The sequence below is a fragment of the Leptonychotes weddellii genome, chromosome 6, assembly GCF_054177405.1.
Source record: "Leptonychotes weddellii isolate Sample4059 chromosome 6, ASM5417740v2, whole genome shotgun sequence".
Lineage (NCBI taxonomy): Eukaryota > Metazoa > Chordata > Mammalia > Carnivora > Phocidae > Leptonychotes > Leptonychotes weddellii.
In genome coordinates, this window is record NC_138374.1 from 7,418,763 (window position 1) to 7,444,208 (window position 25,446).

The window sequence follows — 25,446 nt, forward strand, 5'->3', positions numbered from 1 at the left end:
TGCCATGTGGCTGGGGTGAGGCTCTGCATTCCCTCTTGGGGTGATTTGGCGATATTACCCACCATCCACCTAGTACTAGAAGATGCTTCAGTGTTCTGGGTGCTGTCTTTGGGCCAGAGGGCGCGTGAGGCTTAGAGACACACCCAGGTGGGGATGGTGGGCGTGGAGACGTGGACGTCTTGTGTGAGAGAAGTCCGGAAGCCTGTGGGTCCCTCACGCTTGGAATTGTCCCCCAGGGCTCGGAGCTGGGTGGCTGGTCCCTGGGGCGCTGGACCCACGATGGCATCGACATCAACAACAACTTTCCCGACTTAAACACGCTGCTCTGGGAGGCAGAGGACCGACAGAACATTCCAAGGAAAGTTCCCAATCACTATATTGCAATCCCTGAGTGGTTTCTGTCTGAAAATGCCACGGTGAGTAAAAATACCCCATCATCTGCAGAGCAGTGGAAGGCCAAAGTTAACACCCGCTGGTATTTGCGGAGGATCTGACATTTAAGAGCAAGACAAAACCATTTTGTTTTTCTTTCATGTTTTCTCCTGAAGTGGGGAAGTGTGCTAGATAATAACTACCTTTAAAGTTTACATTTGTGGATATTCTTCATAAAAGAGAAATCGCTGAATTAGATTTCTTTACAACCACACAGGGCTTTAAAAACAACAACAACAAAAAAAGCCAAAAACCCTGCCCCTGAACTCTGTGTGTCATTACTATCCTTACTACCCTCAGCTTTGGCAGTGCTATGGAATTGCTATGAAATTGTCCTTAGACCTTATTGATTGCTTGAGAGATCTTAATTTTATTTTAATAAATCCCTACGGATTATTACATGTCATGCTTCTTTGGAAAGAAAAAAAAATGCATCGAATGAGAAATGTTCGCCCCGAATTTTCCGGTCGTCTTTTGCAAAGAACGTATGTTGGAGAAAGAATTTTCACAAAATTTTGCATGCCTTTTATTGCCTCCCCTGCCCATAGTCATCTACCTCTTTACCCCTGACCTCTGATAGTATATGTCCTTCAGGAGGGCTGCCTTGATTGCTTGTATGAGTTAGGGTTAGGTTCAGTGGGAACAACGGAAAAACCAAAATGGCAACAGCTTAATGAGGGAGAAGTTTGTTTATTTATTTATTTTTATATAGAAGGACCCTAAAGGCAGATGATAGAAGCCCGGCCAGATAGAAGCCCCATGAGCATCAGGAACCAATGACTTGTCTGTCTTTCTGCCTCTGCCATGTTAGCATCTGACTTCCATTCTCAAAATCCAAGACGGCAGTGGGTCCAGCTGTCATCTCTGTGAAGGAAGAGGGAAACAAGAGTTAAGCAAAAACCAAAAAGAAAAAAGAAGATCCTCCTCTTAGAGAATTCAGTTAATTTTAAGAGTCATTCCTAGATTTCCTCCATAATACTTATGCTTCAATCTCATTGGCCAGAATTTAGTCAAAACATGCTATCAACCCACTGCGGGGAAGGCTGGAAAATGCTACGTTTTAGGCAAGCACATTGCAAGCTCAAGAAAACAAAAATAAACATCACTAGCTTCTGTTCCTGAGGAATCAAGGAAGAGATGATGAATGGATAGAAGGCAACTCCCCCACTCTGCCTTGGGGCTCCAGCCCACCGCATGGGTGGGTACCGCTTACTGGAGGAAGGCCGGCATGCTTGCCTCATTTAGGGATGCGCAGGATGGTGTTACCCAGGCCCTCAAGAAGCAACCAGTCAAGTGATGTAGACAGACAGTGCTAGTATTGGTGGTGTGGTTAGGGTGCCCATGGGCAGCTTATGGGGTGGTAAAGGGTTCAGTGCCTCTGAGTCTTCTGCATTCTCTCTCATATTTCCTAATTCCAACCTATACAATCCCCTACACACACACACACACACACACACACATTTTGCTTTCAGACTACTGTACTAATGACGTCTGGTAAAGCTGAGAATTCAAGGGATGTTATAGTTTGGGAACTCTTGGACCAGTATTGGAATATGGTTGCCAGTGTTCTTGGCCCTGAGGCTATGAGAAATAAGGAATTCTTCAGCATAGCCATAGAAAGTCCTTGGATATCAGTCTTTGCTTTAAGACTAGAATTTAGCTTTCTGAGCTTGTTTTTGGGAAACACAACGGGGAATTACACAGATCTGCCACCACAAATATCTTTTTCAGTTGTGGTTATGTTGGATAGATAAGCAGTCAGCAAAGATAAAGACTTGAAGAACAGTCAACAGGCTTGACGTAGCGATCTATAAGAAGTCTACAACCACTAGGTAGATAATAATATCTTCTCCTGAGTAATCCCTGGAGTGTTTTAAGAAATTGACAATGCTCTGGGCTGTAAAGGAAATCTCACCCAGTTTCAGAGAATACGAGTCAGACCATGATGCTCTCACCAGCATACAGTTCAACCAAAGACGGTAATAAGGTTAATGAAAATATCACCACGTCTTTAGAAAATTAAAAAAAAAAATACTTCTAAATAATGAGTCAAAGAGAAAGACTGTACTGGCAACTAAAAAATAATCAGAGCCCAACAGTAATGAAAATGTTACGTATCAAAATTTGCAGAGTGCCACAGAAACTCCTGTGCTTTCAGGAATTTTATACCTTTCAGTGATTATATTCCAAAGAAGAAAGGCTAAAAAATAGCTAAAGAAACTAGCACACGAATAACAGAAGAAACCCCTCAAAATGTATAAAGATTGTGATAGAAAAATAAGAGTATAAATCAAAGAAATGATAGAAAACCAAGAAGAAAATTACGAAGGGATTTGTCTGTATGAAAGAATCATTTGATAAGATTTAATAATCACTCCCAGTAAAATCTCTTAGTGAATCTTTATAATACAGATAACTAGTTTCAGGGTGAAGAAGGCTATTTTAAAAGACATTAATCATAAAATAAAAGATTAATAAACTCAACTACATCGAAATAAGAAAGCTTGCTCATCAAAAATTTTAAAAACTGTAAGAGAGAAGCTAAAAACCGAGAGAAATTATTTGCAAATTAGGTAATTGGAAAAGAATGAGAACTTTAAAATACATAAAGAATAACAAATAAGAAAAATATAAACGGCTCAATAGAAAAATGGTAAAAGAATATGAAGAGGCAATTTGTGGAAGAGGAGACATGGTTAATAAACATGAAAATATGTTCAGCCTTACTAGTACTAAGGAATGCAAATAAGAGAACATTTTACACCCACTGGTTGGCAGATTAAGAAGTCTGACAGTAGCTGAGCGTTGGAGAGGGTGTGGGGCCAGTGGATCTCTCATGCATTGTGGGTGCAAGTGTGAATTAGCACCGTGACTTTGGAAGATAATTTGATTGTCTTGTAAAGTGGAATATGTGTATTTCCTATGACTCTGCAGTCCCACTTCTGGTGATTTATGCAAGATAAATTTCAGCACATGTATACCAGAAGAAAGCTCAAAGCAGTGCTGTTCAGTACAGCAAAAAATGGAAAATTACCTGTATGCCCACCATCACAAGGACAGATAAATGATGACATCGTCATACCGAAGTGGGAAAGACTGAGCTACAGCTTTGGGCAACAATGCAGAGATACGTCTTGGAAACATGAATTGAGAGAAAAAAATTGCAGAAGACAACAATCAGTATGGTTACCCCCCCGTTTTTAAGAGCAAAAACAAGTAAAACCAAATAATGTATTTTTAAGCACACACATACAGGATAAAACAAGAAGAATGAGAATCGTATCATTGAGGATACAGTGGTTACCTCCGAGTGGGAAGCAGGAGGATGGGACAGGGGAGTCACATATTATGCAGAAATTGTCCGTAAGATCTGGTTTTGGGCACGGATGGTGGGTTTATGGGTGTTTATCGTATCAACATAGAGAAGAGGACAAGCACGGACCAGCGATGATACTGTGTCCTGAGCCAAGTTCTACAAGTAGTCCCATCCAGGGCCCCTGATGTGTTTAGGAATAAAAACAAAACTTAATGAATCCTAAGTCAATTTCATTCCTCAATCAACTTTCTGTACTGCACAGCTAAGCCATTTCCAGTGTTTCTTTCTTTTCCATTATCAAATTTTATTCTGCTGAAATTCTCTTCATAGGAATCAGTAACTTAGGATAAATAACTGAATTCATATCAGTATTGACCTTGTCAGGCTTTCTAATTTTTGCTTCTAACATTGTGAGTTCCTTCCTTCCTCCCTCCCTCCCACTCTTTCTCTTTCTTTCTTTCTTTCAAGTTTTTATCATAAAAAAAAAAAAAAAAATGCCAATCATACGGAATTGGAGCGAAAGCTTTCAGGCCCCCCATGTGTCCATCTCAACTTCAACACCTGTCCGTTCTCAGTCCATCTACATCTGCACCCACTTTCTCCTCCTTCCCAGAATTACTGAGGCAAATCCCAGGAATGGTGTCATTTCATTTGCAAATATTTCAGTAAGTATCTCTAAAAGTTCAGAGCCTCTTTTAAAGCCATGAACAATTACCATTATTATATCAAAATCACTTATTTCTTAGTGTTATGAAATATCCAGGCAGGGTTCACGTTCGCCCTATTATCATTCTCTCTCTCTTTCTTAAGATTTATTTATTTGTTTTAGAGAGAGAGGGAGGGGGAGGAGCAGAGGGAGAGAGAGAATCTCAAGCAGTCTCCCCACTGACCGTGGAGCCCTTTGTGGGACTTGATCTCATGACCCATGAGATCACGACCTGAGCCCAAATCAAGAGTCGGCCGCTTACCCGACTGAGACACCCCGGTTTGTTTAAATCAGGAGCCAACTAAAGCTCCCTCATTGTGATCCGGTGCACCGGCTTTCCTGTCTCCTTTAACCCAAAGCTTTCTCCTGTTTCACTTCCTGCCTTTTATCCTCAGAGTTTTGCTGTTGTTCAGCTCGTTGCTTATGTCGTAGCAACTAGGTTGTCAGCAACTAGATTAGATCGTCTTGTCGCATTTTCCACTGTCTGGGTGCTGCTGAGTGTATACTTATCATGTCATGTAACCTATTCTTCTGTGTTTCCGGTAAGGTGGCAGTGAGCTGTAGACCGGACTGGGCTCCACGGAACAGGGTGGGCAAGCTACAGCCTGCAGGTGGGCTACTTCCCACCCAGGTTTGTTGGTGCACGTGGTGTTTTATTGGAACACCATTTGCATATTGTCTCTGGTGCTTCCCCAGCTACTAGGACAGAGTTGGGTAGTTGGGACAGAGACTGCAGGCCCCTCAAAACCTCAAGTATTTCCCATCTGGTCCTTTGCAGAGAAAGGCTGCCGGCCCCCAGATTAGAGGCTTGGTCATTTTCCGGGTTGATGTTTCTCTTTGAGGTGCATGTTCTTCCCTCGGGAGACACATTCTGTTGGTTTTCTCTCTTTCTCTGCTCTCTGGAGCCAGGGATGAACATGCCTGGCCCATTGATTCATTGGAGTTGCCATAGTGTTGATACGCTAACTCCGTCTTTCCCTCTGGGCATTAACTGGAATATTCCTGCAAAAAAGAAACTTCCCTAGATTTCTCTTTTTTTATCCATGATTTGCACGAAGTCCAGTTTTCCTCGGACTGATTTTGAAATTCTACATTTTTGCTACAAGTATTCCATAAAATGGTTGCACTTTCAACTATGTCCCCGTTTGGAAAGTAGGGCGAGAATGCAGTTTCCTTCCGATTTTTATTTCTCAAAGCCTGCTTGAATTCGCTGTGTTCGCAGGTGGCGGTAGAGACCAGGGCTGTCATAGCGTGGATGGAAAAAATCCCCTTTGTTCTGGGCGGCAACCTGCAGGGGGGCGAGCTGGTGGTGGCGTACCCCTACGACATGGTGCGGTCCCTGTGGAAGACACAAGAGCCCAGCCCCACGCCCGACGACCACGTGTTCCGCTGGCTGGCCTACTCCTACGCCTCCACGCACCGCCTCATGACCGATGCCAGGCGGAGGGCGTGCCACACAGAGGACTTCCAGAAAGAGGACGGGACTGTCAATGGGGCCTCCTGGCACACTGTCGCCGGAAGTAAGTCTCGGGTGGCCTTGCTGTCATTGTGCAGCCAAACGTGGCAATGGACGGCTGGGACAGGGAGGGACCCGGCCGTCCCTTATCATTTGTCATGGGGATAGTAGTGACTGTAGTCTGGCTTTGACAGGGTGCCAGCACTCTACGCAGACTCCTCCTTCATCCTTCCGATAGTCTTGGGGTGTGTGGCTACTCCCCGTTTTATGAACAAGATCACCAGGGCTTGGAGATCTGAAGGGATCTCTCCAAGCAAGAAAGGGGGCAGAGCTGCGTCTGCTTGGCCTGCTCTCAGCACCGAGCTACTCGGATTCTGTAGCGTCAGAGACGGGTAAATGTAGACTTGCAAGGAAGTATCAGACCAAAAACAAACCCAGCAGAGGGGCAGAGAGCATGTGTGTGTTGGTGCTGGGGCTGGGTGTTTTTACCCAGAGCTGTGCCCGTCATGGGGGTGTCCCATGCTGTAGGCCCCCAGAAGGGCCGGGCATTGATCCCACGCTCAGGTGTGAAGTGACTCCAAGCTGCAGGTGTGTCCTGAGGCCCGATGTGTGGTGAACACTGTTGCACACACCTCCCGTCTGCTGGAGGTCGGTGGCCCGGCCTCCCAGGCAGACCAGGGCATTTGGTCGAAGCCCGCCCGTGTGCGATGCGGGGAGTATGCGGTTTTGCTCCTGGCATCCACGCAGGACCAGAGGGGCCTCCAGCAGGGACTTCGGGAATTCCTTCATAGCAGCCGCAGAGGACCCTGGGGTCCCATTTCAGGATAAGCTTTCTTTGCTGCGTCCAGGATGTGCCGGCCCAGGGCTCCCAGACGAGGAGGGATGAGGGTGTCACATTTCCTAAGGTCCCCCAGCTTTGGGATGGCAAGACCCCAAGCATGATGCTCGCTGCTTATTTTCTTGACTTTGTTAGGGTTGCCGAACCACCGATGAATTTGAAAAACGTTCCATGTCAGCTAGACCTAGATTCACATTCCAGTTCATCCCTCAGATGCTCTATGACTCCAGGGGAGTTCCTTGACCTCTCTGAACCCCATATTTTCCATTTGCGAAATGGGCATGATGGTAACAATGAAGATGGTGAGCCCTTTGGGACTGTCGTGAGGCTCACGTGGGTGGCAGGTGGGGGGTGTTCTCTGTCTAGCTTACCAGAGAAGCATACAGCTTTGACCCACTCCCCTGTCTGCCTTCCCCCCTCTTCCCATAGTGTATGCTCGCATTCACACCTCCTGCTCTCTTTTTCCCTAATTAACCATCACATTATTTCCCTTTGCTAGATTCAGCCTTCACGTGCTTTTCAGGTATGTGTCCGTGCTTGGGAAAAGAAAACTAAAAAAGTAGTGAACAGATTTGTTCCCGTGGCCATGTTTTAACATGTACAGAAAGCTTGCCATTTTCTTCTGGGTTCCCTACCCAGCAGAGGTGTTTTATTTATTTACCATCATAGTTTTGCCCTGCACAAAAAAAAAAAAAAAAAAAAGGCAAATCCCTGCCAATCGAGAGAATTTTCTAATGGCCAAAAACCATTCTTGCTTTTCAGGTCTAGCCCTGAAAACCGGCAACAGCCTTAACGTGAACGATCTGTTTATTTTTCACGGCTGCTTGCAAGTACCTCGGGTATAGACCCAGCTGGATTCGCCGGCGCCAGGTCAATAGTCACGTTTTGAAAAGTTGGCTGCCACATAATCACATAGGCAGCATTTGATTTTTTCCTATCAATTATATTTTCCATTATTTCAGGGACTTCTGTGGCAGAGCCATGGGGCGGCTCGAGCCTTCTTAATCATTCTTCCTCCTGGTGGTGTGAGGAAGTGTGCAGATTCCTCTCTCCGTAGATTAATGAAATGTGACTTCTAATTTCCTTCCCTCCCCCTCCCCCTCCACTCCATCTTTTTGTTCGGTTCTTGCTCGCTCATTAGCAGCGACTGGCAGGCATTAGTTAATGGAGATGGGGCCGTGGAGAGCAGGCTTCAGGAAAGCTCAAAACACACATCATTCGTAGCGTGTGCATCTCAACTCCCAGAGTGACGCCAGGCCCCCTTGGTTCCCGGGCTGCCACCCCGCGTCCTCTGCCCCATAATGAAGTGCACGTTGAACTGGTGATGGGCACCCGGGCCTTAAGGAAGGCACAGCTCTGTGCTCCACGCGGGAGCCGAGACAGTAGGATTCTAGGCCAGGAGAGCACAGAGGAACATCTTGCCCATCCCGCTGGGACGTGGGGTGTGGGGAGGGGGGTCTGTCTGGGTCACGCCGCAGTTCCTTGCCCACACGTCATGCTTTTGAAACCATTCTTCAGCAAGTATTCTCGGCTCATGCCATTTGCTGCTGGGCCAGAAGTCAGCAGCAAAGGTAGCCTGGCTCAAGCTTTTCCACCCTTCTCCTGGCTTCTCAGCATTTCACCCATTCGTCTGGTACTTTTAGTGCTTTGAAGACACATGGCAGGGTGGCAGGCCCACTCCAGAGTTTCATATGTAACACTGATTTATTTCCGTATCAACAGGGCCTGAAAGGCTGGGCATAATGAGAATGTTATATGCACAGAGGCATCCAGCCCTCTCAGTTGTGTCCTGCCTGTGCTAACTAGTGGGCCTGGTGTCTGTCAGCCACACTGTGCCCTCTTGTAATTCCATACTTCGGGTTCAAGTGGATGCGTTGACGTGGCCTTTTGACCAGCCTTCTCCAGCCAGACCAAACCCCTGTGAAGAATGTCCCATTGACGTGACAGGGTCCCACCCCTTCCATCCCGCAGCTCTCTGCCTGTCTTATCACAAACGTGGTCAAAGGCCAATCTGGTGACATGTGAGTGGTTCAAATCTGGAATCCTCCAGAGAGGGCGGCTGTATGTTTTGTACCATTTTGCTCATGACGTTAGTGATTAGGCAGCAGATTGATGTGGAATTGCTCTTGCCCCCCAAAGCCATGATTTTTAATCAGGCATTTCTCCTAAGCAGGACATCACTGAGCGTGATGGCGAGGTAGGCAAGAAGGAGGGAAGATGCATGGTGAGGACCGAGGCTGGTTGCGCAGGAGGACCTGCTCCTTCTTAGTCACCACAGAGAAACCCAGCACGCCCCACTCTGCTCTCTTAGCCCTGACCCTCGGAACCCAAGGGGGGCTCGTAGAGGGGCTCCTGCAGGGCATGTGCTTCCTGCGGTCACACACAGCATAGCTGCACTGTGTTCTTGCTAATCACCCTGTTGCCCAAAAACAAAAACGTCAGGAAGAACTTGATGCCACCTAACATTCATTTCTTCGCTTCGCAGATATTGGGTGCTATAGTGGGTTGAGTGGTGCCCTCCCCTGAAAAAGTATATATCTGCTTCCTAATCTCTGCAACCTGTGAATGTGACCTTATTTGAAAAATGGGTCTTTGCGGTGTAATTAGGCAAGATGGCGCGTGTTCAGGGTGGTATGGCCACAGACATTGCAGGTGCAATTAAATTAAGGGTCTCAAGGTGAGGGTATCCTGGGTTACCTAGATGGGCCCTAAAATCATTGATAAATGTCCTTAAGAGAAGGCAACACAGACACAGGGGAGAAGGCCACGTGAAGACAGAGACAAAGGTCAGAGTGACGTAGCCACAAGCCAAGGGACGCTGGGGGCTACCAGAAGCTGGAAGAGACGAGAAAGTTTCCTCCCCTAGAGCCTCTGGAGGGAGCACAGCCCTGCCAACACCTCGATTTCAGACCCCCAGCCGCTAGAACTATGGGAGGATACATTTCTGTCGTTTTAAGCCCCCCAGTTTGTGGTCGTTTGTAACAGCAGCCCTAGGATGCTAATGTGGAGCCTGACCCCATGCCAGGCTGGGCGTTTCACGTCCTGTTGCAAAAGTGTCGGATGTTCGAGATCCGTCTGCCGTCAGGCTCGGTGGGTGAGTATGCTCGTCCTGCGGCCCCCAAGCAGCCAAGCCCTGGAGATAAGAGCAAGGTGTTGGCGTCACACACACCTATAGGTTCAAACCCTGACTCTGGCACTTTCCAGACACACGGTTCTGGATACATTTCTTAGCTGTTCTCTACCTCCATTTTCTTATTCATGAAATTGTGCTGTGCTGCCTACCTCTCTGCTGAGTTTGTGGTCAGTGGATTCAGAGCGCTAAGGACAGGTCCGGGCTCATGGATGGCACTCAGTGGAGGGCGGTCGGGGTAGCTCTTGGTATGAATTAGAACAGAACACTGTTCCAGAACCGTAGCTGAGAGAGAGTAACTAGAGAGAGAAACTTAATCAAATGCTTAGAATCCATACTGTTAATTCATGGTAGCTTTATTCTAAAAATAGTGTGTTAAACTGAGTTTCATAAGCAGAATTTTATCTGAAAAGCACTTATTTCGGTCTTCCTTTTGTCAGAGTTGTTCCCGTGTACACCTGTCTTCCCCAGAAACCATTCTGGCTACATCTTCTCTCTCCCTCCCCAGCCCCTCCCCTCATCTTTGCTATAATTCATTTGTAGTCTACAGTAGACACTGGACACCTCCTTGTTCAAATGAGGTCTTCTGAATCCCGTTCTTGAACATTCTTGCTGTCTCCCTCCTGCCCCTTGGAGCACTGTTTGGTGACAGCATTGTCCGGTTGGCTTGGCAGGTCTCAATGATTTCAGCTACCTTCACACCAACTGCTTCGAGCTGTCCATCTACGTGGGCTGTGATAAGTATCCGCACGAGAGTGAGCTGCCCGAGGAGTGGGAGAATAATCGAGAGTCCTTAATCGTGTTCATGGAGCAGGTATGGCATGAGCACGCATCGGGGTGGGGGCTGGCAAAGGAATGGGGCCTATTAGGGGACTGAAAGCCTGAGACTGAGTTGAGTTAGTACTTGGGACTCCGGCTGTCATGCTGGGCCAGCCCCAAACAGTGCTAGAAGAACCAGCGTCTATCTGCACTTGATTCAGCCCTGCAGAGTGAGCTGTAAAGCCTTGTCAATGGCTCACACTGGGTCATCATAGTGAGTGTGACCAGATGCTGCCCTGTGGGGAGGGGATGACATGTCCGAGCCAGCATGCTCAGGCCCCCTGTGCTAGTCTGCTAGGGTTGCATAAAAACATAGACACCAGGGGGGCTCAAGCAACAGAAATTACAGTTCTGGAGGCTGGACGTCCAAGATCGAAGTGTTGGCAGGTTTTTTCATTCGGAGGAGCCTCCCTGGCTGGCAGATGGCCGTCTCCTCTCCTTGTCCTTATATAGTCTTTCCTCCATGCACACACACTCCTGGTGCCTCTGTGGGTCCCCATTTCCTCTTATAGGGGAGGGAGTCAGATTGGATCAGAGCCCACCCGAATGACCTCATTTTAACTTCATCACCTCTTTAAAGACATGGTCTCCAAATACAGTCACATTCTAAGGTCCCAGGAGTAAGGACTTCACCATGGGGATTGTTGGAAGATACCATGGTGCCCACCATGGCTGTGAGGCTGAGAGGCTCTGCTGCAGGTGTGGGAGGCTCCTGGGAAGAGGTCCCCCGAGCCCCTGCCAGGGTTCTGCTTGCAGTTGGTGAGGAAGCCCTGCTGGATCCACTAGGCACCTCCCCCGCCTTCCCTTCCTCTTGCTCCCAAGGACACGCCCATCCTGTAGCATTGAGTAAACCAATTCTAGGTCCGTGCTACAATGAATCCAGTAACATCCATGCCCCACTAAGGAACAGACTAACCGGAAACCAGAGGAATAAACAAAAGGAATGTTGGGCCTCAATTATGTGACTCTACTGTGACTCCCATCCATTAGGAAGTGTGGTTCTGAGGCTTGGCAGGATCGTGCACGGAGGCCGCCCCTTCCACGGGTTGTTGTAGATGAATCAGAAGACACTTTTCAGGCAATGCTCAGGCTGCCAGCTTCCTGGTACCTGCACCTCCACCTCCACTGACCTTGGCAGAGGTGAGCCCTGGCACCTAGCGTCCCAGTCTGCCCCACGAGGGTCTCTGGAGACTCTGTGCAGCCCTTGCACAGAGTGCACTTGCCTGGCACAGTGGGTGTGAACCTGTTCTTTCCTCTTGGGAAGCTATGAGCACACTCTCTGTCCACGCCCTGGAATTTTGTGAGTGAAGGCTCTTTTTCATTTCATCTATGAAAAGAGAGAAGGCTCTGATCATTCTCAAGTAATCCCGTGCCACCAAGGCACCTGCTATGGATAAAATGCCCAGGCACAGTAATACGTGTAGTGTCATTGGAAATGATAGTATGCCACCTGCGATTGTCACATCATTCTATGGATGGGGAAACTGAGGCACGAGGTTCAGAGTGATGTGTATCATGTGACACAGTTCATCAGCAGAAGGGCCCTATGGACGGAGTTGTAGTTTATAGGAATGCCTTTGACTCTTTTCTTTTCTCTCTGACCCTTAAGTGGTTGGGTCTACATATTAGGTCCATAGAGTTCAGGAAAGTCTAAACAAATGTGCCTAGAAAAAATTAAATTCCATTTTTACTGGGTGTGCTTGATATGAACCATCTCAGATCCTAATATTTTTTAAGCCTCTGGAATATCTGAACTCCGATGGAAGACTTCCCAGTACATGGACCCAAAGGGAACCCAGAAGTTTACACACCAAATCCAGGCACAGCCAGGGAGCTTTTGAGCTAGATAAGGTGCTGAGAGGGTTCCCGGTGGCCCTGGGGTGGCGTTCGGCTTACAGCCTCCTTCACCATGTGCTTTGGGTCAAGTGCATCATGAGCTCACCCCGTTTCTTGTTGTGTTTGCTGAGCAGGTCCATCGCGGCATCAAAGGTGTGGTGAGGGACTTCCATGGGAAAGGAATTCCGAATGCCATTATCTCTGTGGAAGGCGTTAACCATGACATCCGAACAGGTAACCACGAGCATAGACGCACTGTCTCTCGGTAGGGAATGTCTGTTTTCTCGAAGCGGTTTACTTGGGTTAAAATCACATGTCAAGTGCCGGAAACTTCTTACGGAGAGCTGAATTCTTGTCTCTTTCCTCGGACACCCCATGCAGACCCTGGAAAGCATGATTTTCAGCCTGTGCTTTCTGCTTTTTCCCTTATTCAGGTGAAAACTAGAGGTGCAGGGAGGTAAAAGGACCCACTGGTGGTTTAAGGGGCAGGTGGGGCCCGGGTTCGGGTGTTGGACTCCCAGCCCCAGCATGGCCCTGCTCACTCAGGGCTTCCCCGCTGCCGGGAAACCCATGTAGTTTTCCCTTGTGCCCAGGACCGTTGTTGCCCAGGATGGTACTCGGTGCACCCAGAGCCAGGTAAGGAGACAGTGACCTTGACTGTGACAGGGAACGTGTGCAACGTGATGCAGCGACAGGTGTGCGGGGGAGAGAATTGGCTAGAAGCCTAAAGCAGGTTGTCTGCAGGGGTTCTGGTGGTGATGGTGTGTACGGGGCCCTGCTGACACCCACGCACTGGGGTTTTCGGCCGCAGGGAGACTGCGGAGCGCGGTGTCATCACCGTGGGCAGATGGCTTTGCATTGGTGTCAGCTGCAGTGGGCGGGGGGCATTGGGTCCTGTGTTGGTTTCCAGTGCGTGTCGTGAAGATGACCATAGACTTACAAGATCAGAAGTGTAGTCTCTCACAGTTAGGGAGGCCGGAGGTATGAAATCCTGGTGTCAGCAGGGCGATGCTCCCTCCGGAGCCCTCGGGGAGGACCCTTCCTTGGCTCTTGCAGCTTCCTTGGCCACGTCACTCCACTTCTTGCCTCCATCTCTGTGGCCTCCTCCTCTGCCTCCTCCTCTCTGCCTCTTATAAGGACACCTGTCATTGGATTTAGGGCCCCCCCGGGTCATACAGGATGATTTCATCTGGAGATCCTTAATTGTATCTGCGAAGATCCTTTTCCCAAATAAGGTCACATTTAGAGGGTCTGGGTAGTAGAATGTGAGCTTCTGGAGACCATCATTCAACCTACTCCAGGTCCCACCCGGGCACCGAGCACAGACTCAGCAGCAGGAGCAGGGAAATCGTGATCGCCACGAGAAAGACCTGTTCAGCCCTCGGACACACTTGAACAACTGGGAGAAACAGGATTTGAGGCTGACTCGGCAGGTGTTTAATGTGGTCTGACCTTGACTTGTTGGTTCAAGAGCTTACACTGGACGGGGCCGCCAGCGGCCCGGGACTGAGAGGGTCCTCAGGATGTGTGACTGTCAGATTTAAAACAAGGGCAATCCCAGGGAAACTGGGCCAAGTCCATCTTGCTCCTGTGCTCCCCATGTGTTATCACTTGAACGGCCTGTGATGGCTGGAATGATCTACAAGGTGCGGATGAGGAACAGGGGCTCAGCCTTGGTTCTGCCCCACCCCCACCCCCAGTCTAACAGCACACTCAGCAGAATCTATGCCCGCTCAGCACCTCCTCGGCTGCTGGCTGGTCTCAGCCCCGGCCCCTGTCGGGGTCACTGTGGTACCCCCAAAGCCATACGGGATTGGGCTACCGGTTACCTCCCAAACCTCTTCTTCTGGGGTGACCAGCTCTCTTGGTTTGCCCAGGACTGTCCCCATTTAAAACTGAAAATCATGAGTCCCGGTTTTGGTCAAACAGGAATAATTGCTCCCCTGTGCTTTCTGCCCTCTCCCACAGCCCTCCAGGCTCCTTCCTGGAGGGCTGAGACCACACGTCGGGGTCCTCGCTCTAGCACCTCGTGCCGCCTGAACCTCCTTTCCTTGAGAATCCCTTGGTTCCTTCCTTGTCCTTTTCAGGTCTTTGTTCAGCTGTCACTCTGTCAACAAAGCCAACCACAGTGACCACCTTTTCTAACATTGCACACCTGCCCCTACCATCTGGGATTCTTCCCGGCCTCCTGCCTTCTCCTCCCATAGCGCTTCCACACCTGACATCTGACTACCATCCTTCTGGTGTCTCTGCCCCTCCCTCGCTGGCTTCTAGACCAGGGGTCCTTGACCCTTTTGTGCCTCAATTAAGTACAAGCACACTGCCTGGCATTCAGTAGGTGCTTAATATTTATTTAATGAATGAATGAGTTCGAATGAATGAATGGACCCGACATGTTGTTTCTGGTAGCGCAGAGGGGCTGAGCTGGGATTTGAGCCAGGGGCTAGGGACTGCGAATGCGGTGCCCCTGTGTTTGCCCCCATGCTGTCCCTCCTGAGGGGACAGGAGCCTCTTCTCTGGATTGTTCACAGGCATTAACAGACCCAGTCCTTCAAACAAGCGATCCCAACTGACCTTCAAGGAAACGGAGCCTCTGGGACCGTAGGAGGGGGGAGGCTGGGCTTCACACATCGCCCACGTGTTCTTCAGCGCCAGGCTGACATGACTGCCTGCCGACATGCCCGGTACAGGAGGCCAGGGATTGTTTAAATGGGTGAATTGTAGCTGACATGCCACAAAATAGTAGACCGCTGTGTAATGCCATGACGTGCCTCAAATTTTCTGAACCTGCCTACTGTTTGTCCTTGACCTCACAGCCGCTGCCCGTGAGCTTTCCCGCCGTGCAGCAAGGCGTTCGGGACATAGCTGCCCTTCACCGGCGTCCGCGGGGCCGTGCGTTCGTTCCCGGACTCATCCGTCCGTTCGTCCATTCGTTTGTTCACAGGTTCTGAACGCGGGGTGCTGGTGATCATTACGAATTGAGGGGGGCTGCTGTATCTGGCTCCGCATAGGACTTGTATTTTAAGCATTGCTACCAAGCTCCTGTAAAAGGAAGATTCACAAAAGAACCTAGAATGTTCTTGGGACTATTAGCGCTTGGTATGCCATGTGAGAAAACAGGAGGGTTTTAAGTGGGGTGGGAGAGAAAGAGCCCCCCGAGCCCCACAAGCCAGAAGAGAGCGCTGTGCCCAGTGAGCTCGGAACCTCAAGGCCCTGTGATCACCAGAGTGGTTTGGATGAGCCGATGGGAGCCGCCTCCCCCTCTCCTTTATTTCCCCCTAAAATAATGTCCCAGTGTATTCTCCTGATAGATGAACTCTGTGCTTTACATATGGTTCCTTATCGTATTTATTTCGGCGTCTTTCAGTGCTCAACATACGCTCTGAGTTTGCCTTGATCTCTCTCCAAGGCTTCTGTGATCTGACAAGTTTTCTTTCAGGAGGGATTTTGCATAAAATCAACGGGGGAATTGAAATCCAAGGAGAGAAGCTAGTCAGAGTACTTTCTAAATGCATGCGAATACGTTGGCCAAGCACCTGGCTCAGAATGCCCCATAACCGTCCTCTGTCTGGTGGACACTAACCTGACCTGCTACCGAATGGACATTTGTGAGCATCTGGGTTGTCCCTCTGTCCACTGTGCTGAGCGACAGCAGCTGTATACCCACCCCCAACCCCACAGCTCGACAGAACATTCACCCTTGAACACAGACCTGGTTGCCCCGTGGGATAGTAACCTACCATGCTGACCCCTGAATTTTATGAAGTGGATGATTCTAGACTTTACTGGTGGTCGGGGGAAGAAACTGAGATTACAAGAGCCTTGGGGAGAAGTGTGGGGAAAGCCTAACCAAGAACTTTTGGGGGAGAGGGTGCATTGCCAGGTAGAGGAGAGCATCCATGTTTCAGAAGTAGAAACTTGTTGATTCCAGAGCGGACACCCCTCATTCTGATTCTGTGAACCTAAACAAATTCCTGATAGTTTCATTCATTCTTTGAACATATCTTACGAAGAACATCCTGTGTGTTGGCCTAGAGCTACTGTGGTAAAGGAGACAAATATGGCCACTCACCTCAGGGAGTAGACATTCTAGCGGGGGAGATCTACAAACAATTATAAAGGAAAACTTTAAAGTTAATTGCACACTGGTGAGAGCCAAGGAAGAAAGACTTGGGATAATCTATAGGAACCCAGGGGAAAGCAAAGGACGTTTCCCTCTCCGAAGGGTGAATTGCATCGTGAGGCTCAGGCCAGCTGACTGCATGACAAAGAATTCTCCACGGGCTCTTGCCCACTGCCAAGCATGAGGTGGCATTTTATTTCGTTGAGAAGCTTGCATTTTTTTCCTAAGGAAGACGCAGGGCGCAGCCCCGAGGAACCGGGGAGCAAGCCGCCTGCGCTGGGTGGACCCCGACTCGCCCCACTGAGGCCTGTTTGCCAGAGAGCGGGCCATATGTACGTGTGGCAGATGGCTGCCTACGGAGTTCATTTTTCTTTTTTTTTTTAAAGATTTTATTTATTTATTTATTTGAGAGAGAGAATGAGATAGAGAGCATGAGAGGGGGGAGGGTCAGAGGGAGAAGCAGACTCCCTGCCGAGCAGGGAGCCCGATGCGGGACTCGATCCCGGGACTCCAGGATCATGACCCGAGCCGAAGGCAGTCGCTTAACCGACTGAGCCACCCAGGCGCCCCTTTTTTTTTTTTTTTTAAAGATTTTATTCGGAGTTCATTTTTCACAACACGTTCTCGGGAGCTCACTTACTTGCGTGGGGCTGTCTCCGCTGAATAAAGATGGTAACTTCGACCTGACGCTTCAGAGTGTCCTACGTGAGTTTGGGGGAGATAGACAGTCGCACACACACACACACACGCACACGGCTCTGCTCCCGTCCCTTCGAAGACTTCAGGGCTTGTGGTCGACAAGGGAGCCCGACCCGGGGCCTCCTTACCCCTCTCCTTTTTCTTCTGGCACCAAAGCCTCGGAATGGGTGGGACACCCAGGTTGCCGTGAGAGAGAGAGCCGAACCTGGTGCTGGGGGGCCTGCTGGTGACTGGCCGTGTGACCTCATGCCGGACATCATGCCTCCCTGGGCATCAGATTACTCACGTGGAAAGGGGACTCATCATGCAACCTGCCTCAGAAGTTTGCTTGCAGATTCAGCGGATCAGTGCCTGCCTCGACCTTCTGGGCACCACGTCCTCCACGGGTGTGTGGGGGGGGTCACTGGTGACCCCTTCTTCGCCTCAAAGCCTCTTTTCAGGTCAGGGGTCTAAGTGTCCTCAGCCTGTTGTAGGCTCCTGGGAGGAGAACGTTGGCCTGGAAGCCCTCTCTGCAACAGAGGTGGAGTCCAGAGCTAGGGGTGGACCTGGGGCCCCGACGTGTTATTGGGTGACTGAGCAGCAGTGTCGCGGGGGAGGGGGGAGCTCCGCTTCGCAGCACCGCTGTCTCGGCTCCTACAGCTTCACGTTTCTCTTGCCGCCCCCGCCCCCTGGGCCGAGGAATGCAGGTACCAGGCCTCCTCGCAGATCATTTGGCCCTGGTCCCCTGGAGTCTTTTCTCTTTTCAGAAGTGAAGAGCCCCACCTCTTAAAAGAATTACTCTTCTGTATTTATCGCCAGGCTAAGGGAGACCAGGAAGCCAGGCGCTGATGGCTTTTCAAGATGGCATTTTGTGGTGAGGGCATAGCATTTGGAAGCTCAGGCTCATAATGAACGGCGTGTATTGTCACAGAGGAGAGAGTGTGAGTGATCATTTCTCCATCTTCACTCATGTGTATGAACACTGTGGGGAGCCTACACCCCAGCCCTCTGCCTGGTAAAACCATTAAGGTGGCTTCCAAAGAGGAAAATAAGAATTTGCAAAAAAAAAAAAAAAAAAATTTGTCCCTGCAGAGGCTCGAATTCCACGAGGCCAGCCTCTGAGTCTCTCTCTGGCTGGGACACCGGTTCTGGAATAGCAGGGCTGGTGCTATCTGCCTTAGAAGAGAACTGCTCTGAATTCACCTCCTTTTTCTTCACAGCCAGCGATGGGGATTACTGGCGCCTCCTGAACCCCGGAGAGTATGTGGTCACAGTCAAAGCCGAAGGGTTCACCTCATCCACCAAGAACTGCATGGTCGGCTATGACATGGGGGCCACGCAGTGTGACTTCACACTCAGCAAAACCAACCTGGCCAGGATCAGGGAGATCATGGAAAAGTTCGGGAAACAGCCCATCAGCCTGCCAGCCAGGCGGCTGAAGCTGCGGGGGCGGAAGAGACGACAGCGTGGGTGACCTCCCAACACTTGAGACCTGTCCCGGACCCTTGCAAATTAAACTACCCCCAGTTGTAGCTCCATAGAGGACTTGCTCCCTATTGTTTTCTCTGTAATTCACGAAGGCCTGGGAGAATGTGTGTATTGAAAGCCTGGTCCCGAGGGGAGAGCTGAAAGCTTAGGATATTTGTTGTTGTCTTTGTCCCATTTATCCAAATAACTCAGATCAGCAGAGAAAGGCTGGTAGGAGTGAGAATTCAGCAACTCAACCTGAGAATTAGAGACAGAGAGGGGGCTTGCCAGCTCAGGGTCTCCTGGCTGCACCGGAAGGGAAGCTGGTGCTCCCCTCCCCCCACTTGCTTGTGTGACAGCAAGAGGTCCTCGTGCATTTGCATTTTGCGTGGCTCCAGTTGCAGCACTCCTGGGGCCCTGCGGTGCCAGAAGTTACCATCTGAGATGCTCACGGGCATTCTGACAGAATCTACCCTCTCTGGCCCCGGGACATTCCAAGCTGCCACAGATTAATTCCATGCTCTGTTGACAACAGAGCCATTACCAAGTGAGCATCTGTGAGCCTCTTGAATCCATATAGTCCCCCTTTCCACAAAGGACTGTGTTTATAAAAGGAGAAAAATGCTGAACTAGTTCACCAGTGATTGGTGGGCAGCCGGAGTGCAGGGTCCACAGAGAACCCCCAGGCTCCCTGCTGGTCCAGCAGCCCCGGGTGCCACCTGGACAGGGACAAGCAGAAGAAGGCGCCCTTCCCAAGGGAGTCGATCACTCAGCCTGGCTCCCCTCTTTGACCTGCAGGACTCGAGAAGGGCCGGAGGGAGGCTGACTTGCAACCCTCTCTCTGCTCAAGATGTTCCTCCTTTCATAGAAATGAGCGCTCGTAAGTTGGCCTAACATCACCAAGGGAGTTATTTTTGATGTGTGGGATGCCGGACCTTCCACTTAGGCCAAATGTGATGAAAAGCTCTTAGAGTTATCTGTGGAATATTGGTTTGGGAGGGGTGCTACAAGAAAACACTTTGTCTTCTTTGTATGAACGTTGCTGCCTCACTGACCTGGGGAGAGTAAGAAGAATAAAGCAAGCTGATGGTGAGATCCTTCCAGCGTGTGGTTTTCCTGGGCAGACTCGCCACCACCCAAATGCCATGCCCACTGCCTCTCCCTGAGGTCAGTCCCTCCAGAGGCGGTGCCGGCCTGGGGAGGGGTACCCTGTGCCCCCCACCAAGCTTGGTACTGTGCTGACAGCTGTGTGTCTCCTGCCTCCTTCCCAGGGGAGCCACGTGCCTGGGTAAAATCATCCTGATGCTGGGCATCCACTGGTGACTGCTGGGGATGCCAGCGAGCATCTTTCCAGAAAAGATCCTTATGCAGCTTTCCGACCGTCCACCCCAGAGATGGCAAACTTGCCTTATAAAGGATCAGGTAGTAAAGATTGCGGGCTTTGCGGCCAGTTTGGGTCGCAGGTACTCAGCTCGGCTGCGGTAGCTCAGAAGCAGACAGGCATGTAATACACCAAAGAGCAAGCGTGGCTGTGTTTCAATAAAACTTTATTTACAAAAACACGTGATAGTTGGATTTGAACCCCCAGGCTGGGGCACAGCTCGCTGACCCCCATTCCAAATCAGCACTATGCAATAGAACTTTCCATGGTGATGGAAATGTTCTATTCCGTGCGATCTAACACAGTAGCCCCTGGCCGCGTGTGGCTAGAGAGTGCTGGAAACGTGGCTCGTGCAACTGGGGGCCAGAATTGCTGGTGTTAGATAACTTCCATTCATTTAAATTTCACTTGTAATAGCCATATTAGTCCGTGCAGCTCCCCGTGCAGCCCACGGTAGGAAGAACGGACCTGGCGTCGTCAGATGGGTGTATGAAGAAAGCCCTTGCAGGGGTGAACTGGCACTATGTTCAGAAGGGCTGTAGCCGTTCCAAGTGCCTCAGCAGACCGCCTTTGTCAGGGCCCTGCACTTGGTGCCAGAGTGGCTCAGTCTCATCGCTGGTGACTAGCGCTGTCCCCTTCGGGCGACATGCTCTGCCGTCTGCAGGCCCACTGTCGGCCCTGGCCCACCGGCCGGCGTCCCGGGCTTGCAGGCCAGGGCTGTGGGCTCTGGGCCTGTGCCACCCCTAGTATGTGGCCTTGGACCCGGCAGCCTCTCTACTCTCCCATCTGTTCCTGCAAAGTAAAGCCAGGCTGGCTGTGGTGTCCCCTGATTTCTGGGGGAGAACGGACACTGGATTCCTCACGCCCTGTTCTGTTGGAGCTGTTTCTCCACTCGGCCCTTTCAGTGGGCGCCCTGGCACCTCCATACTAGCTGCCCCGAACACCTTTCCTGACCTAGCTCCTGGAGCTTCTCTGCTATGCGACTTCCACCTGCTTTCAGCCAGAATTCCCCCTCTTGGATCTTGCCCACAGGCTCGGCGTGGGCCTCCGCAGGTCTCTCCCCAGATGGAAAACCCTTCTGCTTTTCTCTTGAGACCCGTCTTGAAATGCTGCCTCCTACAGGAAGCCTTCCGCCCTCTCCTGACCTGGACATGTTTGAACCGGTCTGCAGAGCCCTCAGGGCCTCAGAGGGACAGTTCCCCATCCCTTTCCACTGGAACTTTTATTGCTTCTGGTTCTCTCTGCCTTTGGACTGGAAGCTCCCCAAGGGCCGGAACGATGCCCCCTGAGTACCTGCTCCCGCAGGGCTGGCTTGGCTCCATCCTCACAGCAGGTGCTCCACAAACACGTATAGAATCGAACTGGCCTTGTGCCTTGTGGTGCTTTTCTTTTAGGATTCCCTTATAAGGTAAGAAAATGTGACTTCAGAAATTGAAAATGCGCCACTTGAATTTCGTGTCTTTATCTCGTCAGTGAAGTCTGGTATTTGGCTGAGCACAACAACATGTCTAAAAAATGTATAGGCTTTGCTTTCTATCTGGATGTTTTCCGACAGCATAAAATCAACACAAAACCTCTGTTTCTGGCAGAGAATCCTGCGTCTGTTTATCCCTGTCCTCCTACTCAAGGCTGAGGAAGCTGCAGCAACACCACTCTTTTTAACGTGAGCTGTGTTTTGTGTTGAAGGGCACTTAAGGAGCTGCCCCAAATCCTCCTCAGCCATCACCACTCATTTTCTGTGACTGCAACAGGAAACCTCAGGATTTCTTCAGGCCTTGTGTCACAAAGACCTTAGGAACCACTTTAGAACGACATCATGCTATTAACGTATGAACTAGCCACATGGTAGCAAGGATGCTGTATTGACGTGGGGTCTTAGGTGGCCGGGCCAGAAGAGCGTCTCAAGCGTGCAGGTTCTGAATTGGCTCTAGTGGTCACCCCCCTGCCTGGAGGAGCTCAAATTTCCATGCCTCTCTGTTGGCATCCTTCTACCAGTGGTTGGTGTAGCTGCCACCTGCAAAACCACACTCAGCAGGACGGGCCAGAAAGCTGCAGAGCCTGGTTCGCCACGACCCAATTCTGCAGCACCAGGACAACCTCTCCTGAGGCCGTGGGAGCTCTTCCTCCTGCCTGTCTATCCCCTGCCACCGAATCACAGCCCCAACCTCCCAGCCAAGGCACAAGGAGTCCAGGGAAACCTTGACAAAAGGAACAAGGGGACAAACATATGGGCCACAGAGGAGAATGACAGGTCTTTAGAGCTGAGGGATGCCTCGAGATGAATGTGTCCAAGGAGAGCAACCAGGTCTCCTCTTGTAAGCCAACTCTTGATTTATCGGTAGTAGTTGCTTGGAGCTCTGTGTTAAGAAGGATTCTGAGGCAGAGTCCTGGCTCAGTGGGATCAAATGGTACAGTTTCTCTGGGTCCCCAAACTAGTTCCAGTCCTCCTGGGATTAGAGGGAGGACAACTAAGGCCCGGGGAGAGGCCTCCCGTGTCCGGAGCTGTGTTTCGGCCTGTGGCAGAGGCAGGACTCAGGGCAATGCTCCTTCCTGTGTCCTAGGAGAAAACTCTAATTCGGTCCCAGAGCAGCCTGCCCCAGGGCTGTGCCTCTTGGCTGACTTTCTTAGGAGCAGATCAAGCTCCCGGACAGTGATGGAAGCCTTGGGGGCCGCAGGTGCTTTTCAGAAATCAGAGGACAAAAGATCGGAACCCTTGTTTGATCAGCTTCCCCGGGAGACTGTGAGCAAGGAGCTCAGGACATGTGTGCTAAGGCCCTAAGTGTGCCCACGGGCCTGCTTCTGCAGGCTTTTTTACCTCATAGCTCCCTGTCCACTTCAGATGGCCTAACAGCGAGGCGGTGGCCCGACTCCCCGGTCCCATTTTGGTTTCGGGTCGGAGACGTGCATCAGGGTGCTTCCATGTCCTTGGCAGCCTGGCCAGGGTTCTGAGCAGCAGGAGGCCAGCACCACGCCGATGTTTCTGGTTATGTCTCACGAGAGCAAACCCTACAGAGGAAGGGGACAGGGACTCCACTCACACTCATGAGTGCTGCCGTGAATGGGCTCTGTCCACGCCTCATCCGTTTGTCGCCACTGCAAGAGGGCCTCTTAGAGCCTCCTCCAGGCTGTCTGTGGAGCCAGGCTGAGGGTGACACCGAGCTGAGCTGAGCCGTCCGTCCACCACCAGCAGTCAGCTCTGCCTGACTCAGCTCCAGGCTGTTACAGAGCAAAGGTGTCGCAAGAGCTTCATCTTTGGAGTCAAGAAGGCTGAGTTGTAGTCCCAGCCCTGCGTCTTACTCCCTGCACAGTCTTATCACCTCTGAGTCTTGGTCTTCTCATCTGCAGAGTGGGTGTAAGTGCAGGGCTGCACACACATCTGGGGCGAGGATCCCCATTGTGAGCATTTAGGCCGGCACCTGGCACGCTGCCAGCACCAAGATGCAGGGAAGAGACCAAATGTTTATCTTCGGGTACTGTGTTCCCAGCACGAGCAATACGACTTTTCATCCCCACAGCTGCATTAGAGGTAAATATTATTTATTTTTCAAAGGAGGAAACTGAGGCCTAGGGCATGCCTAGATACGTGTAGCCAGATCATCTACTTTGATTTTTTTAAGTTAATCACTCTGATGGAACTTACCCTCTGATCTACTCCTTAATCTGCTCTTGATCTGTTCAGCAGCAGCTGAACGGTGAGGAAGGAAGAGGGGAGCCGAAGAGACGGACGACCACAGAGCTACAGAAGAGACCTGCTGAACGTGTGGAGCACTTACGCTCTTACTTTCAGACTCCCCAGATGGGCCGGGGGTCATAGCAAAGGCCTCTGTCCTCTGGATGTCAACCCCTCCAGCTCCGGCAAGTCCAGAGCCTCTAGGACGTCAGGATCCAGCTCTGCATCTCCGCTGGTTCATACGGAACACACTGCACGGGGTCTGGGGGATTCGCTGGGGCAAGAAGAGGAAGGAGAGGAAATTTCCATGGCACCCCTTGGCCTGTGGAGGAAGGAAAGGGCCCACCAATCACTCAGCTCCTGGGGGGCAGTGGGAGCCAGAGGGGACGGACAGAGCTTTGGGATTGAATGGACTTAAGTCTGTCCCAGGGCCGCCTCTTACCATCTGAGTGACGTTGAACAAGTAGCCTCATCTCTAAGATGGGCTTAGTAATCCCTGCCTCGCAGGGTTGTTGGGGAGATTCAGTCAATACTAATAAATTTACAGTGCTTGGAACTTCATCATTGAAAAGATCTAGAAATAAAAGTGGGCAATCTTTAGAGAAAAGTACATCCACTTCTGAAAACAGTCTGGCAGTTTCTCAAAATGTTCAACATGCAGTTACCACATGATCTGGCCATTCCACGCCTAGGTCCACAACCAAGAGAAGTGAACACTTAGGTCCACAAGGAACTGGTCCGGGAATGTTCACAGCAGCCAAAAGGTGAAGACAATCCAGATGGCCATCTACTTACCAATGTGTAAATGAAACATAACAGATCCACAAAATGGAATATTATTCAGCCAGGAAAAGGACCGAGGACGTTATAACATGGATGAACTTGGAAAACATGGCACTAAGTGAAAAAAGCTGGTCACAAAAGACCACATGCTGTGTGATTCTGTTTATGCAAACTGTCCAGAGGAGGCAAATCCACAGGCACAGACCGTGGTTGCCCAGGACTGGGGGGGGGGGTGTCAGGAGACGGGGGGATAGTGGCTAAAGGGTATGAGGGGGTGATGAAATGTTCTAAAACAGATTGTGCACAACTCTGAACAACCACTGAGCTGTATACTTTAAATGAGTGAATTGTCCACTATAGATTATATCTCATTAAAGCTCTTTTTTCAAAAAACATGGCCATACCAAATCAATAAGCATCATTTTCAAATATGACATTCTAGGCAAGACCTTCATTGCATAACCAACTTTTCCAATTATATCCTAGTAACAAGGAGGACAGTTCCTATCGAACCTCTACAAATAACTACACAGGCACACAAAGTCAGGGGACTCAGTCGGAATTTCTGAATTCAGGTATTAAAAACCAAACCAGATAAAAATTCCAAGTTTGTCCTTCATTAGCGCCTTCCTGTTCTGGAATCCATTGACGCTTTACTTGAGGACACCCATCAGGGCTCTTCAAGGAAAGACTAGCTTAATAATGCCAACAGGTTATTAACATGCAACGCATTCTGTGTTCTCTTCAAATGTATCCGTAAATAAGCATTTAAAAAATTCTCAGTTTCAAGGGGAACCCTCCTACACTGTTG

At 50.1% G+C, this 25,446-nt stretch overlaps 1 protein-coding gene across 1 annotated transcript in view; it reads left to right on the forward strand.

Annotated features, from left to right (window-relative positions):
• CPXM2 (carboxypeptidase X, M14 family member 2) overlaps positions 1-19,894 on the forward strand; it is a 119,824-nt gene extending 99,930 nt beyond the window's left edge. Inside the window, exons 10-14 of the mRNA XM_031029393.2 lie at positions 237-416; positions 5,677-5,974; positions 10,553-10,692; positions 12,668-12,767; positions 18,555-19,894. Of these exons, the coding sequence (XP_030885253.2) occupies positions 237-416; positions 5,677-5,974; positions 10,553-10,692; positions 12,668-12,767; positions 18,555-18,808 (972 nt within the window). The 3' untranslated portion in view covers positions 18,809-19,894. The remainder of the gene's footprint in view (positions 1-236; positions 417-5,676; positions 5,975-10,552; positions 10,693-12,667; positions 12,768-18,554) is intronic.
• The last annotated feature ends 5,552 nt before the right edge of the window (positions 19,895-25,446 follow it).